This window comes from Leguminivora glycinivorella, chromosome 15, assembly GCF_023078275.1.
Source record: "Leguminivora glycinivorella isolate SPB_JAAS2020 chromosome 15, LegGlyc_1.1, whole genome shotgun sequence".
NCBI lineage: Eukaryota > Metazoa > Arthropoda > Insecta > Lepidoptera > Tortricidae > Leguminivora > Leguminivora glycinivorella.
Window position 1 is genome coordinate 22,316,950 of NC_062985.1, and position 17,729 is coordinate 22,334,678.

At 47.3% G+C, this 17,729-nt stretch overlaps 1 protein-coding gene across 1 annotated transcript; it reads left to right on the top strand.

The window, feature by feature from the left end:
* Positions 1-4,674: 4,674 nt before the first annotated feature.
* Positions 4,675-6,810, top strand: LOC125233827. The gene has a single exon (XM_048139957.1). The coding sequence runs from the start codon at positions 4,675-4,677 to the stop codon at positions 6,808-6,810; it is 2,136 nt and encodes a 711-aa protein (XP_047995914.1).
* The last annotated feature ends 10,919 nt before the right edge of the window (positions 6,811-17,729 follow it).

The following is a 17,729-nucleotide window of genomic DNA, read 5'->3' on the forward strand; positions in this document are numbered from 1 at the left end:
ATCGGTGGCACTGGTGACGAGAGCGGCAGCTGGTGTTCCTCCGCCTACCGCCGTAAAAAAGGGAAGGGGTACGTGGCGGCGCTATGCGGAGAAATATGGTTCGTTGCAACCTATTTCTCCCCAAACCGCTGCCTGGCCGACTTCGAACAGTTCCTGGGCGAAGTAGGGGAGTTAATCGGGCGGCTTCTTCCGCGTCCCGTGATCGTCGCCGGAGACTTTAATGCGAAGTCCACAGCCTGGGGTTCTCCGGCGACAGACGCGAAGGGCGCCACCCTCGAGGAGTGGGCTGTTGCGGCGGGGCTGGCCTTGCTGAACGAGGGAACGGCACACACGTGCGTGCGGCAACAGGGTGGTTCCATCGTGGACATCACGTTCGCGAGCGCCGCCCTGGCGCGCCGTGTCCAGGGATGGGAGGTCATGGTGGGGGTGGAGACGCTGTCTGACCACCGGTACATACGGTTCGACGTCACCACCCCTCGGCGACCTCTCACAACCCAAGCCGGATGGACCCGGTCGGGGGTGGCCCAAGATGGGCACTCACCAAACTCGACCGGGAACTGCTCAGGGAGGCGGCGATAGTGGAGGCCTGGCTGCCCGTACAGGAGGGAGCGGTGGTGGTAGAGGCGGAAGCGTCCTGGTTCCGAGGGGCCATGACGCGCGTGTGTGACGCGTCAATGCCCCGGGCCAAGCGTCTGCCGCCGAAACCGAGCGTGTACTGGTGGTCCGCCGAGCTCGCGCAACTGCGCGAGGGCTGTGTAGCCGCGCGGCGCCAGTACATGCGCCAGAGGCGGAGAAGGAGGCCCAGCGAGGACGAGATCCGCCGCTCCTACGAGGCGTACAAAAACTCCCGGGCAGAGTTTTCTATGGCCATAGGGAAGGCAATTGAGGCGAGTCGTGCCGAATTTCTGGAGACCCTCAATGCCGACCCGTGGGGCAGGCCATACAAACTTGTCCGGAGCAAGTTACGCGCGTGGGCGCCGCCGCTGACCCAATCGCTCGAGCCGGACCTCGTGGACCGAGTGGTCGCAACACTCTTCCCCGAGAGGGGCCCGCACACACCACCTGCCATGGCGCCCCTGAGGGCGGAAACTAGTGAGGAGGCTGCAGTCCCACCCGTCACTCCCGGTGAGCTCTGCGCAGCTGTCTATCGGCTCAGGGCCAAGAACACGGCCCCCGGGCCCGACGGCATTCCGGGTCGTGCTTGGGTCCTGGCCATGGACGCCCTGGGGCCAAAGCTTCTGCGGCTGTTGACGGCATGCCTGGAGCAGGGCCGCTTCCCCAACGAATGGAGGACCGGGAAACTGGTTCTCCTTCGCAAAGACGGGCGGCCGGCGGACTCCCCAGCCGGATACCGGCCCATTGTCCTGCTCGATGAGGTGGGCAAGCTCTTTGAGCGGATAATCGCAGCTCGCCTCATCGGGCACATGGAACGCGCAGGGCCGAACCTGGCGGACCAGCAGTTTGGCTTTAGGGGGGGCGGTCGACGGTGGATGCGATACTCCGGGTGAAGGCAATAGCGGAGGAGGCCGTTTCCCAGGGTGAGGTTGTCTTGGCGGTGTCGCTAGACATCTCCAACGCCTTCAACACCTTGCCCTGGGAAGTCATCAACGAGGCTCTGCGCTTTCACGGAGTGCCGCTCCATCTGTCGCGCATCGTAGCCGCCTACCTGGAGGGACGGGCGATCGTCTGGCCAGGGCGACGGGACTGGGGTCGGAGGCGCATGTCGTGCGGAGTTCCACAGGGGTCGGTGCTGGGACCACTACTGTGGAACATTGGCTACGACTGGGTCCTACGGGGGGAAAACTTGCGTGGAGTCGGGGTCACCTGTTACGCCGATGACACGCTCGTGACGGCCAGAGGACCCAGTTACCGCGACGCAGCCGTTCTGGCGACGGCAGGAGTCGCCCACTGTGTGGCCCGCATTCGCCGGTTAGGGCTGGAGGTGGCCCTTGCGAAATGCGAAGCCATCTGCTTCTACGGCCCGCGGAAAGCGCCTCCAGCTGGCGCCCAAATTATAGTGGGAGGAGTCCCAATTGCTGTCAAGCCGACACTGCTGTACCTCGGTGTCGTACTTGACAGCAAATGGAACTTCAAGGCGCACTTCGAGCGCCTCGCGCCGAAATTACTGCGTGCAGCGGCGGCCTTTGGGCGTATACTGCCCAACCTGGGGGGCCCAACGCAATGTGCCGCCGCCTCTACACGGGCGTGGTGCGCTCGATGGCGCTCTACGGTGCCCCAGTATGGGCGGATGCCCTCAGCAGCCACAACATCGCTCAACTGCGGAGACCGCAAAGAGCAATGGCGCTGAGGGTAATCCGAGGGTACCGCACGGTGGGCGCGGATGCCGCATGCGTGCTAGCCGGGTGCCTGCCCTGGGACCTCGACGCGCGAGCCCACGCAGCACTGTTCCGCTGGCGTGCGGAGGCACGAGCCGGGAACAACCCACCGGCGCCATCGGAGGTGGAAAACCGGCGCGAAGAGCTCCAGGGCGAGGCGAGGCAGATGTGGGTGCACCGGCTGGAACGGCCGAGGGCCGGCTCCCGCACCATAGAGGCGGTTCGCCCAGTCCTCCACGACTGGGTTGAAAGGCGCTCCGGGGTGCTCTCTTTCCGACTGACGCAGGTGCTGACGGGGCATGGCTGCTTCGGCAGCTACCTGCACAAGGTCGCACAAAGAGAGCCGACACCGGAGTGCCACGCGTGCGGAGCTGGCGTAGACTCGGCCCAGCACACACTGGCCGAGTGCCCGGCATGGGAGGAGGAGCGGCAGCAGCTGATGGCCCAGGTGGGGCCAGACCTCTCGCTGCCGGCGGTGGTGCTGGCCATGGTGGCCAGCGAGGAAGGGTGGGAGGCTCTGCTCTCTTTAGCGAGCACGTCCTTAAGGAGAAGGAGGCGGCGGAGCGCGAACGGGAAACCCAGGCCGAGGCAGACCCGATGCGCCGCCGCCGCACAGGCCGCAGACGTGCCGCTCACGAGCGGAACCTGCCACCCTAACGACAGCTAGCGGGCGAGGGAGGCATGAGAGCGCCCTCGCCCACAAACGCTAGCTCTCGAGCTGGAGAGCGCGACCCTGTGTCCGGGAAGCGCTCCCAAGGCGAGGATCGGTCGGCTTAAAAAGCCGACCTGGCGACGGATCCTGATGCAGGATGGCCGCTGCGGGGCCGCGGACGCATTGCGCGAGCTTCCCCGGGACCCCGCACACAAAGCGGTGAGAGGACACCGTGGGGTTTAGTGGGTAGGGGGGCCTCTTTACAGCCTCGAGCCCCACATAACCGACCGGGTCGCCCACCACCTCAGACCCGGCGGTATGCGTAAACGCATTCCCCACGTAAAAAAAAAAAAAAAAAAAAAAAAAAAAAAAAAAAAAAAAAAAAAAAAAAAGGTTAGGTTAGGTTAGGTTAGGTTAGGTTAGGTTGGGGTGCGGGATTGGTAGACCTCCTCGTGGTGCACCCTGGGAGGGGGAGGATAGCCGCTCAGTTGCGCGTTCGCTATTCTCCCTCTGCGAACTACCAATCACAGGACGTTGTAGTAGTTGAGTTTACTCCTGCGTGGGCTTTACGCCATGTGTGTGGGTTGGTTGTGGGGCAGGGGTATTTGCCCTCCTACAACCCGTGGAGTAAATTGAAGGGCGGTCTGTTTTCAGACGGTGTGGTTACTTTTATTCTTTTTATCTTTGTCTTTTATTTTTTTTTTGTGTTTTATATATTTTTACTTATTTATTATATTTAAAAAATTAAAAAAAAAAAAAAAAAAAATATAAAAAACTATAAAATACTCGGTTCTGACCGGGGCCGTACCTAACTGGTCTGCACCGCCTCACGGGTCCTCCTTCTGGAGTCGGCCGGTTTTATCAGTCCCTTTAGTGGGCATAAACCAACTCTAGCATGGGGATAACCACCCCCCCATGGCAACAAAGAGTTGACCTGTGATGTGGTGTGGGCTAGATCTACGGTGTATAAAAATGTTAACTGTGTGTGTCGTCTTTAGGTTAAGGCAAGGCATCAGTGCATCCTCGATGTGTATGAGTAACCACGGAAGTGCTAAGAGGTTCGGCAGCAAAGACCATGTGCCCCGTCTAACGTCACCCATACGTCTCTGACCTATGGTGCGTGTCGATTCGGGGATCTTGGTGTAATTCGTCGCTGACCTCGACCCCAAGTACGTGGCGAAAATCACCGCTCAGGTGTTACTGGATGTGTCGCCGGTTTGGTTTCCCGCGTTATTTTAACGACGGGAAATTGAACAGGCATAAACGGCGTTTGCCTATGTGCAAATCCCCGAACGCGTGACGGAGCCACGGGTATCGGGAATATTCCAGCGAACGAAGTCCAGTAGTCGCAATGGAATGCGCCGTCTCTGCTGTCCCCTACAGTTCTGGGCCCGCGTAGGAAGAGGCGAACCCTGTTCCTTTTTTCTTGTCTTTTATGTGGTACAATTCAGCTGATTCTCCTTGGCTCAGATATGGCAGACGAAACAACTCCCATCATGAGTGAAGAGAAGACCGCATCTGTATCCAATGAAAATCGAAGGGTCACCCGATCAGGGGCTGGCCTCAATAATGTTGCAGGAGTGGGTGGTGAAGACCACGAGAAGAAAAGCGAAGGTAAGGGTGGCTTTACCCTAAAGGTGCCGATTTATGCGGGAACATCTGGCATGAGAAAGGCCACAGAGTCGGATGCAGCCCCTAACAAAAAGAATAGGAGGGGAGGGAAAAAAGAGGGTGGCTAAAACGAAGAGTCCTGCTGATGACGGAGCCAAGTTTGGGTTCAACAATTTGTCCTCCTCTGAGAATGAGGAGGACAACATTGGAGGCCCTGCTGAGGATGTGGAGGGGGTGGAGGTAGCAGACAGAGCCCCCAGCGGCAAGTTCTGGACCTCTGACTCTGAGGACGAGAGTGTTGTCGAGGTGCGGACGGAGGCAGACGTTGAGCCGATGGAGATCACTGCAGCCTCCCTCAAAAGGGCCCACGAAAAACAGGCTAGTGATGAGGATCGCGACTTTGTCCCTAGCCGCAAAGCCACAAAAACCACACACCCTCTAGGCGCATTTGTTGGACTGAGTGCGGCCAAGGCCCGGCTCCAGGGTATGGCTGAGGCTGAGTGGTCCGATTTCGAAAGAGAAGCGGACTTGGCATCAAATTACACGACGGCCAGGAGGAGTACTCGTCAATCTGACGTACAGCCGCAGCTGGAGAAAGATATGGAATCTGCTCCCCCAAAGGCGTTTGAGACTCCTTGCGACCGCATCAAGCATTATGCTCGGTCGATTAAGAATGATGCGGCCAAAAGTAAGAACCTTAAGGGCGACATATGGGGGAATATAAACAACGCGTGCAATGAGCTGATTGAGCTTGCTGACATGCTCGGGGAGTCAGACGTTGTCCGCTCACTCAAAGCGGACAACCTAAGGATGCGGCAAGAACTTGACCTTCTCCGCAAGGAGACTAAAGCGCTGCGTACGGCTTTCTCGGAACGCAACCAAGTGGCGGCACCAACAGAGGAGAAGAGCGACAACACGTCTCTCCTTCAAGAAATGAAGAGCCTAATGGACGTTCGCCTAGGGCAATTCAGCCGCGAAATATTTATTTCCATAGGCAATATGGTAAATACCCGCATGGAGAATGTGGAGGGTCGTTTACCGCCTGAGCCCGTACTCCGGCCACCTTTAGCTGCTGATAGAAGGGTGCCCGCAGCTCGGGAAGTGATGGATCACACTGGTGAGGAGCCTAGCGCCCCCAGGATGAAAAATAAAAATGTGAGGCCATCCCAGTCGGTTTCTCAAATGGAGTCTAGCCAAACAGCTGCATCTCGGGTGGTTAAACCGGCGATCCCTGCGTCCAGTGCAAGGCGAGTGGCTCGTCCAAATGTGCCGCCGCCTGCGCCTCCACAGGAAAAGTGGACAACGGTGGTCAATAAGAAGAAGGCTAAGGGTACGGGCCCTAATGCTTCCCAGCCCCAACAGAAGCAGGATCCAAATAGGGGAACATCCCCCAAAAAGACGTCGGCCCCGAAACTTGTGGTCCCAACCATGGCGGCGGTCGTGGTGGCTCTTAAGCCTGACGCCCAAACGGACTATAGATCGGTGATGGAAAAGGCCACCACGCTAAAGTTGGCAGAACTGGGCGTTGACCACCTCAAGGTGCGTAAATCGGTCGCAGGGGCACGTATAATTGAGGTTCCAGGAGAACAGAGTAGCCAGGCGGCTGACAACCTAGCAGATAGACTCCGTGTGCTCATAGGTGATGTGGCTGAAGTTTATAGGCCAGTGAAAAAGGCCGAAATTAGGATTTCTGGTTTTGATGAATCTGTCACACCAGAAATCCTAAAAGCGGAAGTTGCCATACGAGGAAAATGCCAAGAGGATCAAGTTTCCGTCGGGGCCATAAGAATGGCAGCTAATGGGTCCGGGTCGGTCATTATACGCTGCCCACTCACAGCGGCCAAAGTTGTCGTCACGGCAGGACGTATCATGCTGGGTTGGTCAGCGGCACGGGTGGAGGCCATGGAACAGCTGCCCTTACGGTGCTACCGCTGCATGGGGACGGGACACACGAGACCTTTGTGCCCGTCCCTGGTGGACAGAGGTGACTGGTGCTATAGATGCAGCAAGCCGGGTCACATGAGCAGGGAATGCACAGCCTTGGCGCCCTGGTGTGCTGTATGCCATCATGCTGGTCTCAAGGCAGGACATGTTATGGGCGGACAGGCTTGCTCCCCACCACCAGTAAGAGGGAAAGAGGCCTATAGAGTAGGCCCTGCAACCATTCAGAACGCAGAAAGTAGGGCGGAGCAACAACCCATGGCACTTTAATGCCTCTAATGAAAAATTTAGAGTTGTTGCAATGCAACATAAACCACTCCCCTCGAGCACAAGATCTTATGATCCAGTGTATGGCGGAGTGGGAGATTGCTGCGTGTGTTGTTGCAGAGCCGTACTTTGTCCCTCCACAGTCGAACTGGGCAGGTGACAAAAGCGGACGAGATGGCTCGGTAGCCATTGTGGTACCGGCAATAGGTGGACTGCCACTCTCTAAAATCTCTTGCGGCGCGGGATATGTAGTGGCCAAAATGGGGGAGATTATAATAATCGGCGTTTACTTCTCCCCTAATAGGCCACTACGTGAGTTTGAGGCTTACCTGGAGAGACTCGGGCGGGCTGTAGCTGGGGTGACTCCTTCCCCCATTATAGTCATGGGGGACTTAAACGCCAAATGCACTGCGTGGGGTTCCCCTAGGACTGATCTTAGAGGAGAGGCTCTCCTGGACTGGCTTGTAGGGATTGGTCTTGAGGTGGTCAACCGTGGAGCAGCTGACACTTGTGTGCGTGCACAAGGGGGTCAATTGTTGATATCACATTGGCCTCCCCAACAGTGTCAGCATGCATTACAAATTGGCGTGTCTTAGAAGACACGGAGACCCTCTCCGATCATCTATACATCAGAATGAGGGTCTCCAGAGCTCGGTCCCAACAGCCCATACCAGCAAGGAGAACTGGGAGACTACCGAGATGGAGCCTGGCCTCATTGGACCGTGATGCGGCCAGAGAGGCAGCCATGGTGGAGGCCAGATGGGGTCGGCAAACACCCGAGGTCGACAGCGCAGACAACATGGCCCTCGGCTTCCGAGCTTCTCTCACGAGGACCTGTGATGCCTCAATGAGAAGAGTGGGGCCTCCCAAAAGGAAAAAGGCCGCGTATTGGTGGTGTCCAGAAGTAGCTGCTCTCTGGGTTACAAGCAATGCGGCGCGACGGCAATTTTCGCGCTGCCGGAGGAGGAGGCACACGCAGGAGGAACTGGATACCCATTACGTAGCGCTAAGCGAGGCCAAGAAGGCCTTGAATCTTGCCATTGCCAAAGCAAAAGATTCGGCGTACACGGCCTTTTTGGCCTCACTAGATGAGAACCCATGGGGGCGGCCCTACAAACTTGTAAGGAAAAAGCTACGCCGGGCTGCTCCCATGGATACGATGGAAATGGGGACACTCCAAAATATCCTAGAAGGATTGTTTCCTGCAGCCCCAGCTTTTAACCCGCCTGCAATGGTGGTTCCCCGAGAGGAGCTTCCAATTGATCCTGACACGGTACCCCTCGTAACAGAAGGCGAGATGGCCTACGTGGCCCATAAAATAAAGGCCTGTAGAAAAGCCCCTGGTCCGGATGGGATCCACGGCAAAATAATCCCAATTGCGATGGAGTTCCTCGGAGATCGCCTCAAGTCCATCTTTGACCAGTGCCTCAAGGAGGGACAGTTTCCAAGGTGCTGGAAGGAGGGAACAGTGTGCCTCCTTCGGAAGGAGACAAGGCCGGCGGATTCCCCATCCGGATGGAGGCCCCTGGTGCTGCTGGATGAGTCCGGGAAGATGCTGGAGCGCATCATAGCTTCCCGGATTAATCGGCACATGAATGAGACGGGACCAAATCTGTCGGACCGCCAGTATGGCTTTCGCAATGGCAGATCAACAATGGATGCATTGGGGGCACTGAGGGCCTTCTGTGAGGATGCTCAGAAGAGAGGGGAGGGAGCCATTGCGGTGTCCTTGGACATTGCCAATGCGTTTGGTACCCTCCCGTACTCGGTGATTCGTGAGGCTCTCAAGTACCATGAGATGCCCCCATACCTGAGGCGGGTCATAGACCATTACCTGACAGACAGGGTTGTGGTCTGCGACACCCCTAATGGACGGCTAGAGAGGCGGATGGCCTGCGGTGTTCCCCAGGGGTCGGTGCTTGGACCCCTGTTGTGGAACATCGGTTTTGACTGGGCCATTCGAGCAGAGTTGCTCCCCGGATGGCCCTTATGTGTTATGCAGATGACACAATGGTCGCCATTCGGGGCAAAGAATTAAGAGAGGCATTGCGGAGGGCTGAAGTGGCGGCGGACCTGATAGTCCTCAGAATCCGCCTCCTGGGACTGAAGGTCGCGCTTTCGAAAACTGAGGGAATAGTCTTCGGGAAGAGAGGATGGAGGGTGCCTGCGGGTACCTCCTCCAAGTGTGCAATGAGAGGATACAGGTGGCGCCCTATATAAAATACCTTGGCCTCGTACTGGACGGGAAATGGAAGTTTGGGGAGCACTTCCGTCAAATTGCTCCCCGAATAGTGGCTGCAGCTTCGGAGATGGGTCGATTGTTGCCGAATGTGGGAGGTCCCTCCCACGCATGTCGACGCCTATACGCTGGAGTGGCTCGATCCATGGCGCTCTATGGGGCCCCGATTTGGGCCGATAAGCTGAATGGTGAAAATAAGGCCCTATTACGGAGGCCCCAAAGAGTCATAGCCATACGCGTATGCAGAGCGTACGTGACAGTGGGATGGGCGGCGGCATGTGTATTGGCGGGCACCTCCCCCTGGGAACTAGATGCTGGGGTACTAGCAGAAATGCATATGAGAAGGATCAGGAGCAGGGAGACAGGAGTTTTCCCTGCTCCTGAGGAAGTCAGAAACGAGCGCAGACTCGCGCTGGAAAGGCTTAGGGAGCGGTGGAAAGTAGACCTGGAGAGCTGCCTCTATGGGACCTGGACAATAGGGGCGGTTCTCCCGTCATTTGACGGATGGTTGGACCGCACTCATGGCAGAGTGGGGTTCAGACTAGTGCAGGTGTTGACCGGACACGGCTGTTTCGGTCATTACCTGCACATGATTGGTCGGGAGCCCACCCCGGTCTGTCATCAGTGCGGTGAGGCGGACGACACGGCCCAGCATACATTGATGAACTGTAACCGCTGGGTCGTGGAGAGGAATGCGTTGGTGGCTATTATTGGGACGAATGATCTCTCGCTGCACAGTGTCGTGGCGGCCATGCTGAGCAGCGAGAGATCCTGGGATGTAGTGGACCTCTTCTGCAATACAGTTATGTTGCAGAAAGAGGCTGATGAGCGAGAGCGTGAGGAAGACCCCAATGCGCTTCCAAACCGCCGCAGAAGAATAGGCAGAAGGCGCAGGCGGTTTGCTAACGTAAACCGTGTCATGCCCCAGTAGAGCCGCGGGTAGAGGACCCGCATAACAAGGCCTACTTGGGAAGGGGGGAGAGTCCAGTTATGCGTTTGCTGACTCTCCCTACACAAATGGTGTGAAGTCCCGGTTCCCTAACCGGGCCAGGACTGCCGGGGGGTGCCGTGATGACGTGCTAGCGAGCTCATTGCACCCCCAATAACGGCTTGGACGGAAACGCCGCAGGGGTTTAGTGGGTATTCTCCTCCCCCTCCCTCTGACTAGCAGAGGGGGGACATGGGAGGAGGGAGTCCCACATACCACCCCCTAATGGGCCTCCTCAGCCCGGGGTGAGATGCGTAAATGCATTCCCCTGCGTCAAAAAAAAAAAAAAAAAAAAAAAAAAAAAAAAAGGTTAGGTTAGGTTAGGTTAGGTTAGGTTAGGTTAGGTTAGGTTAGGTTAGGTTAGGTTAGGTTAGGTTAGGTTAGGTTAGGTTAGGTTAGGTTAGGTTAGGTTAGGTTAGGTTAGGTTAGGTTAGGTTAGGTTAGGTTAGGTTAGGTTAGGTTAGGTTAGGTTAGGTTAGGTTAGGTTAGGTTAGGTTAGGTTAGGTTAGGTTAGGTTAGGTTAGGTTAGGTTAGGTTAGGTTAGGTTAGGTTAGGTTAGGTTAGGTTAGGTTAGGTTAGGTTAGGTTAGGTTAGGTTAGGTTAGGTTAGGTTAGGTTAGGTTAGGTTAGGTTAGGTTAGGTTAGGTTAGGTTAGGTTAGGTTAGGTTAGGTTAGGTTAGGTTAGGTTAGGTTAGGTTAGGTTAGGTTAGGTTAGGTTAGGTTAGGTTAGGTTAGGTTAGGTTAGGTTAGGTTAGGTTAGGTTAGGTTAGGTTAGGTTAGGTTAGGTTAGGTTAGGTTAGGTTAGGTTAGGTTAGGTTAGGTTAGGTTAGGTTAGGTTAGGTTAGGTTAGGTTAGGTTAGGTTAGGTTAGGTTAGGTTAGAAGAAGAAGAAGAAGAAGTTAGAAGTTAGAAGTTAGAAGAAGAAGAAGAAGAGGTTAAGAAGAAGAAGAAGAAGAAGAAGAAGAAGAAGTTAGGTTAGAAGAAGAAGAAGAAGAAGAAGTTAGGTTAGAAGAAGAAGAAGAAGGTTAGGAAGAAGAAGAAGAAGAAGAAGAAGAAGAAGTTAGAAGTTAGGTTAGAAGAAGAAGAAGAAGAAGAAGAAGAAGAAGAAGAAGTTAGAAGAAGAAGAAGTTAGGTTAGAAGTTAAGAAGAAGAAGAAGAAGAAGAAGAAGTTGTGTTGAAGAAGAAGAAGAAGAAGAAGAAGAAGAAGAAGAAGAAGAAGAAGTTAGAAGAAGAAGAAGTTAAGAAGAAGAAGAAGAAGTTAGAAGAAGAAGAAGAAGTTAGTTAGAAGAAGAAGAAGAAGAAGAAGAAGAAGTTAGAAGAAGAAGAAGAAGAAGAAGAAGAAGAAGAAGAAGAAGAAGAAGAAGAAGAAGAAGAAGAAGAAGAAGAAGAAGAAGAAGTTAGTTAGGTAAGAAGAAGTTAGAAGAAGAAGAAGAAGAAGAAGAAGAAGTTAGGCTAAGAAGAAGAAGAAGTTAGAAGTTAGAAGAAGAAGGTTAGGTTAGGTTAGGTTAGGTTAGGTTAGTTAGGTTAGAAGTTAGGTTAGGTTAGGTTAGGTTAGGTTAGGTTAGGTTAGGTTAGGTTAGAAGAAGAAGTTAGGTTAGGTTAGGTTAGGTTAGGTTAGAAGTTGAAGAAGAAGAAGTTAGAAGTTAGGTTAGGTTAGGTTGAAGAAGAAGAAGAAGAAGAAGAAGGTTAAGAAGAAGTTAGTTAGGTTGAAGTTAGGAAGAAGAAGTTAGAAGTTAGAAGAAGAAGAAGAAGTTAGGTTAGGTTAGGTTAGGTTGAAGGTTAGGTTAGGTTTAGGTTAGGTTAGGTTAGGTTAGGTTAGGTTAGGTTAGTTAGGTTAGGTTAGGTTAGAAGAAGTTAGGTTAGGTTAGAAGTTAGGTTAGGTTAGGTTAGGTTAAGAAGAAGTTAGGTTAGGTTAGAAGAAGTTAGGAAGTTAGGTTAGAAGTTAGAAGTTAGAAGTTAAGTTAGAAGTTAGAAGTTAGGTTAGGTTAGGTTGTTAGGTTAGGTTAAGTTAGGTTAGGTTAAGAAGAAGAAGAAGAAGAGGTTGAAGGTTAAGAAGTTAGAAGTTAGAAGAAGTTAAGTTAGAAGAAGGTTAGAAGAAGTTAGGTTAGAAGAAGTTAGGTTAGGTTAGTTAGGTTAGGTTAGAAGTTAGAAGTTAGAAGTTAGAAGTTAGAAGTTAGAAGAAGAAGTTAGAAGAAGTTAGTTAGGTTAGAAGAAGAAGAAGAAGTTAAGAAGAAGAAGAAGAAGAGGTTAGAAGAAGAAGTTAGGAAGAAGAAGAAGAAGAAGAAGTTAGGTTAGGTTAGGTTAGGTTAGAAGAAGTTAAGAAGAAGAAGTTAGGAAGAAGTTAGAAGTTAGGTTAGGTTAGGAAGGTTAGAAGAAGAAGAAGTTAGGAAGGTTAAGTTAGAAGTTAGGTTAGGTTAGAAGAAGAAGTTAGGAAGGTTAGGTTAGGTTAGGTTAAGTTAAGTTAAGTTAAGTTAGGTTAGGAAGAAGAAGAAGAAGTTAGTTGAAGAAGAAGTTAGAAGAAGAAGAAGTTAAGAAGAAGTTAGGTTAGAAGAAGAAGTTAGGTTAGGTTAGAAGTTAAGAAGAAGAAGAAGAAGAAGTTAGAAGAAGAAGAAGTTAGGTTAGAAGAAGAAGAAGGTTAGGAAGAAGTTAAGTTAGGTTAGGTTAGGTTAGGTTAGGTTAGGTTAGAAGTTAGGTTAGGTTAGGTTAGGTTAGGTTAGGTTAGGTTAGGTTAGGTTAGGTTAGGTTAGGTTAGGTTAGGTTAGGTTAGGTTAGGTTAGGTTAGGTTAGGTTAGGTTAGGTTAGGTTAGAAGAAGAAGAAGTTAGGTTAGGAAGAAGAAGTTAGTTAGAAGGTTAGGTTAGGTTAGGTTAGGTTTAGGTTAGGAAGTTAGGTTAGGTTAGGTTAGGTTAGGTTAGGTTAGGTTAGGTTAGGTTAGTTAGTTAGGGTTAGGAAGAAGAAGAAGTTAGGTTAGGTTAGGTTAGGTTAGGTTAAGAAGGTTAAGTTAGGTTAGGTTAGGTTAGGTTAGGTTAGGTTAGTTAGGTTAGGTTAGGTTAGGTTAGGTTAGAAGAAGAAGTTAGGTTAGTTAGGTTAGGTTAGGGTTAGTTAGGAAGGTTAGTTGAAGAAGTTAGGTGAAGAAGTTAGAAGGTTAGGTTAGGTTAGGTTAGGTTAGGTTAGGTTAGGTTAGTTAGAAGTTAGTTAGGTTAGGTTAGGTTAGAAGAAGAAGTTAGGTTAGGTTAGGTTAGGTTAGGTTAGGTTAGGTTAGGTTAGGTTAGGTTAGGTTAGGTTAGGTTAGGTTAGGTTAGGTTAGGTTAGGTTAGGTTAGGTTAGGTTAGGTTAGGTTAGGTTAGGTTAGGTTAGGTTAGGTTAGGTTAGGTTAGGTTAGGTTAGGTTAGGTTAGGTTAGGTTAGGTTAGGTTAGGTTAGGTTAGGTTAGGTTAGGTTAGGTTAGGTTAGGTTAGGTTAGGTTAGGTTAGGTTAGGTTAGGTTAGGTTAGGTTAGGTTAGGTTAGGTTAGGTTAGGTTAGGTTAGGTTATAGGTACCGTCCTCGGTAGATTTCTTTCAAACTTGGTATAGGGGCTTTATTTTACATGATCTATCTATGGTTTTTCGCTTTTGGGTGGAAATGTTCCTGCGTCTGGTACCTCCCATACATTTGTTTTTGTTTTTTTTTTCTCCGCTTTGGTTTTCTTTTAAGGGTGTTGGATTTATAGCTACCCCAAAATTTAAGTAATTCTGCATCGAATGCAATTTTTTTCATGAAAATCGGATAATAAACAAAAATTTTAGACCCGGGTTAGATTATTTCAAAAATTTTTTTTTGTCCAAATCGATCCAAAAAAAGGTCTATATATACGAAAACATAATATTCGTGTAGCACTAACGTGCCACCGAAAGCCCAAATCTGAAGTCCATTTTGCTCTATCTCTTACCGTTTCCGAGATATAACGTCATGAATGTACCAAAAATAGCAAACTTTTACTATTTTGTACTAAATGATTGCTATCTCAAAAATTTAGGCGCTCATGAGCGATTAGTATGGAAAACGTAAAATCCGACTCGCACTTGACCAATTTTCATACAAAGTTGTGTTTTTATAGTTTTGATGGAATTTTCATATTTTGTATGTATATATTGGTGTAAAATTAATATGTTATAATTGTTGTTGACAGTATCTGTCAAACTGTCAAATTTGACAGACTTTTGTCATGTTTGGTTTTGGTTATAAATGATGTCATTTCTTTTCATAATATTATTTATCTTAATGATAATTGACAGATTTTGACAGTTTTGACAGAAAAAGTCAATTTGACAGTTTTCACAGAAAACATCATTTTGACAGTTTTGACAGAAAACATCATTTTGACAGTTTTGACAGAAAATGTCAATTTGACAGTTTTGAGCAAACATGTAATTTTGACAGTTTTTACGGAAAATGTCAATTTGATAGTTTAGACAGAAAACATCATTTTGACAGTTTTGACAGAAAATGTCAATTTGACAGTTTTGACCAAACGTCATTTTGACAGTTTTGACAGAAAATGTCAATTTGACAGTTTTGACAGAAAACATCATTTTGACAGTTTTGACAGAAAATGTCAATTTGACAGTTTTGACAAAAAACATCATTTTGACAGTTTTGACAGAAAATGTCAATTTGACAGTTTTGACAGAAAACATCATTTTGACAGTTTTGACAGAAAATGTCAATTTGACAGTTTTGACCAAACGTCATTTTGACAGTTTTGACAGAAAATGTCAATTTGACAGTTTTGACAGAAAACATCATTTTGACAGTTTTGACCAAACGACATTTTGACAGTTTTGACAGAAAATGTCAATTTGACAGTTTTGACAGAAAACATCATTTTGACAGTTTTGACAGAAAATGTCAATTTGACAGTTTTGAACTAAAATGTCATTTTGACAGTGTTTCTCAAAATATCATTTTGACAGTTTTGATCAAACATGTCATTTTGACAGTTTTGACAGAAAATGTTAATTTAACAGTTTGACCCACTTTGTCATTTTTAACCCATAGTGTCATTCTGACAGATATTAACTCAAAATGATATTTTAACATTTTGTTCAAAAAAATTTGATTTTAGTCACTGTCTTAGTATAAGACTGCATTAAAAGTGAAATTTAACAGATTTTATGCAAAAATGACATTTTTTATATTATCTCGGAAACGTTAAGAGCTAGCTCAAAAATAATGCGATTTTTGATCATTTCACACCCTAAGGGTGTGAGTTTATCGAAATCTGTAAAGGTATTTTTCGATATGTCAAAATCTATCAAAATGTCAATTTTGAAAAAAAAGTTGTCCAAAAATTAAAAAAAAATGTCATTTTGATACGGAAACATATAACTCGTGTGGTACTAAAGTACCACCGACAGTCCAAATCTGAAGTCCATTTTCAGATATCTCAAACCGTTTCTGACCTATGACGTCTTATAGTTGATAGATTTTTAGAAAATGACACAAGTTCACAGTTTTTGGCCTAAGGTGTCGCTTGCTAATTTATTGGTCAAATGACGTGGAGTTTTGACAGTTTTGACACAAGACTGTCACTTTGACAGAATCTTGGCATAAAATGACATTTTTACATTTTTTGTAGAAAATTATGATTTTTGTCACATTCTTAATATAAGGTGATATTAAAAGTGCAATTTAACAGATTTTATGCAAAAATGACATTTTTCATATTATCTCGGAAACGGTAGGAGCTAGCTCAAAAATAATGTGATTTTTGATCATTTCACACCCGTAGGGTGTGAGTTTATCGAAATCTGTAAAGGTATTTTTCGATATGTCAAAATCTGTCAAAATGTCAATTTTGAAAAAAAAAGTTGTCCAAAATTAAAAAAAAAAAGTCATTTTGATACGGAAACATATAACTCGTGTGGTACTAAAGTACCACCGACAGTCCAAATCTGAAGTCCATTTTCAGATATCTCAAACCGTTTCTGAGCTATCGCGTCTTGAAGTTGACAGATTTTTACAAAATGACACAAATTCACAGTTTTTGGCCAAAGTGTCGTTTTCTAATTTATTGGCCAAATAACATGGAATTTTAACAGTTTTTACACAAGACTGTTACTTTGACAGATTTTAAGCTCAAAATGACATTTTAACATTTTTTGTAAAAAATTATGATTTTCTGTAACATGCTTAGTATAAGTCGATATTAAAAGTGCAATTTATCAGATTTTAAGCAAAAATGACATTTTTCGTATTATCTCGGAAACGGTAGGAGCTAGCTCAAAAATAATGTGATTTTTGATCATTTCACACCCGTAGGGTGTGAGTTTATCGAAATCTGTAAAGGTGATTTTTGATATGTCAAAATCTGTCAAAATGTCTATTTTGAAAAAAAGTAGTCCAAAATTAAAAAAAAAAAAAAAAAGTCATTTTGATACGGAAACATATAACTCGTGTGGTACTAAAGTACCACCGACAGTCCGAATCTGAAGTCCATTTTCCGATATCTGTAACCGTTTCTGAGCTATCACGTCTTGAAGTTGACAGATTTTTACAAATTCACAGTTTTTGGCCTAAGTGTCGTTTTCTAATTTATTGGCCAAATGACATGGAATTTTAACAGTTTTTACACAAGACTGTTCCTTTGACAGATTTTAAGCTCAAAATGACATTTTAACATTTTTTGTAGAAAATTATGATTTTAGTAACATGCTTAGTATAAGTCGATATTAAAAGTGCAATTTATCAGATTTTAAGCAAAAATGACATTTTTCGTATTATCTCGGAAACGGTAAGAGCTAGCTCAAAAATAATGCGATTTTTGATCATTTCACACCCTAAGGGTGTGAGTTTATCGAAATCTGTAAAGGTATTTTTCGATATGCCAAAATCTGTCAAAATGTCAATTTTGAAAAAAAAGTTGTTCAAAAATGAAAAAAATAATGTCAGTCTGATACAGAAACATATAAGAAGTGGGAATGTGAAAATAATTTTATTCTAACTATAACCGTTCCTGAGCTATGACATTCTGAATTTGACAGATTTTTAGAATATGACACAAGTTCACAGCTTTTGGTCCAAGGTGCCGTTTGTTAATTTATTGGCCAAATGACATGGAATTTTGTCACTTTGATAGATTTTTGTCTCAAAATGCCATTTTAATATTTTTTGTAGAAAATTAAGATTTTAGTAACATTCTTAGTACAAGACGACATAAAAAGTGCTATTTAACAGATTTTATGCAAAAATGTCATTTTTCATATTATCTCGGAAACGGTAAGAGCTAGCTCAAAAATAATGTGACTATCGATTTATCGAAATCTGTCAAAATAACAATTTGGAAATTGAAAAAATGTTTTTTTTTTCCCCCCATTAGATAAAATACCCATGCTACTCAGAAAACTTATATGTGACAGAGTCCGTTTAGGTGCGACGACGAGCGAAGCGAGGAGGAGCGTGTTAGGTTGACAGTGAGCAAACCAACCCACTTTTTCATTTTTGACCCACTTTTTCATTTTAGACCCACTTTCTCATTTTTCACCCACTTTTTCATTTTTGACCCATTTTTTCATTTTTTACCCACTTTTCCATTTTTGACCCACTTTTTCATTTTTCACTCACATTTTTCACCCACTTTTTCATTTTCGACTCACTTTTTCATTTTTCACCCACTTTTTCATTTTTGACCACTTTTTCATTTTTGACCCACTTTTTCATT

What these genes read in the sequence shown, in the direction of transcription:
- LOC125233827 (XM_048139957.1), top strand. Translation starts at nt 4,675, where the DNA reads ATGCAGCCCCTAACAAAAAGAATAGGAGGGGAGGGAAAAAAGAGGGTG.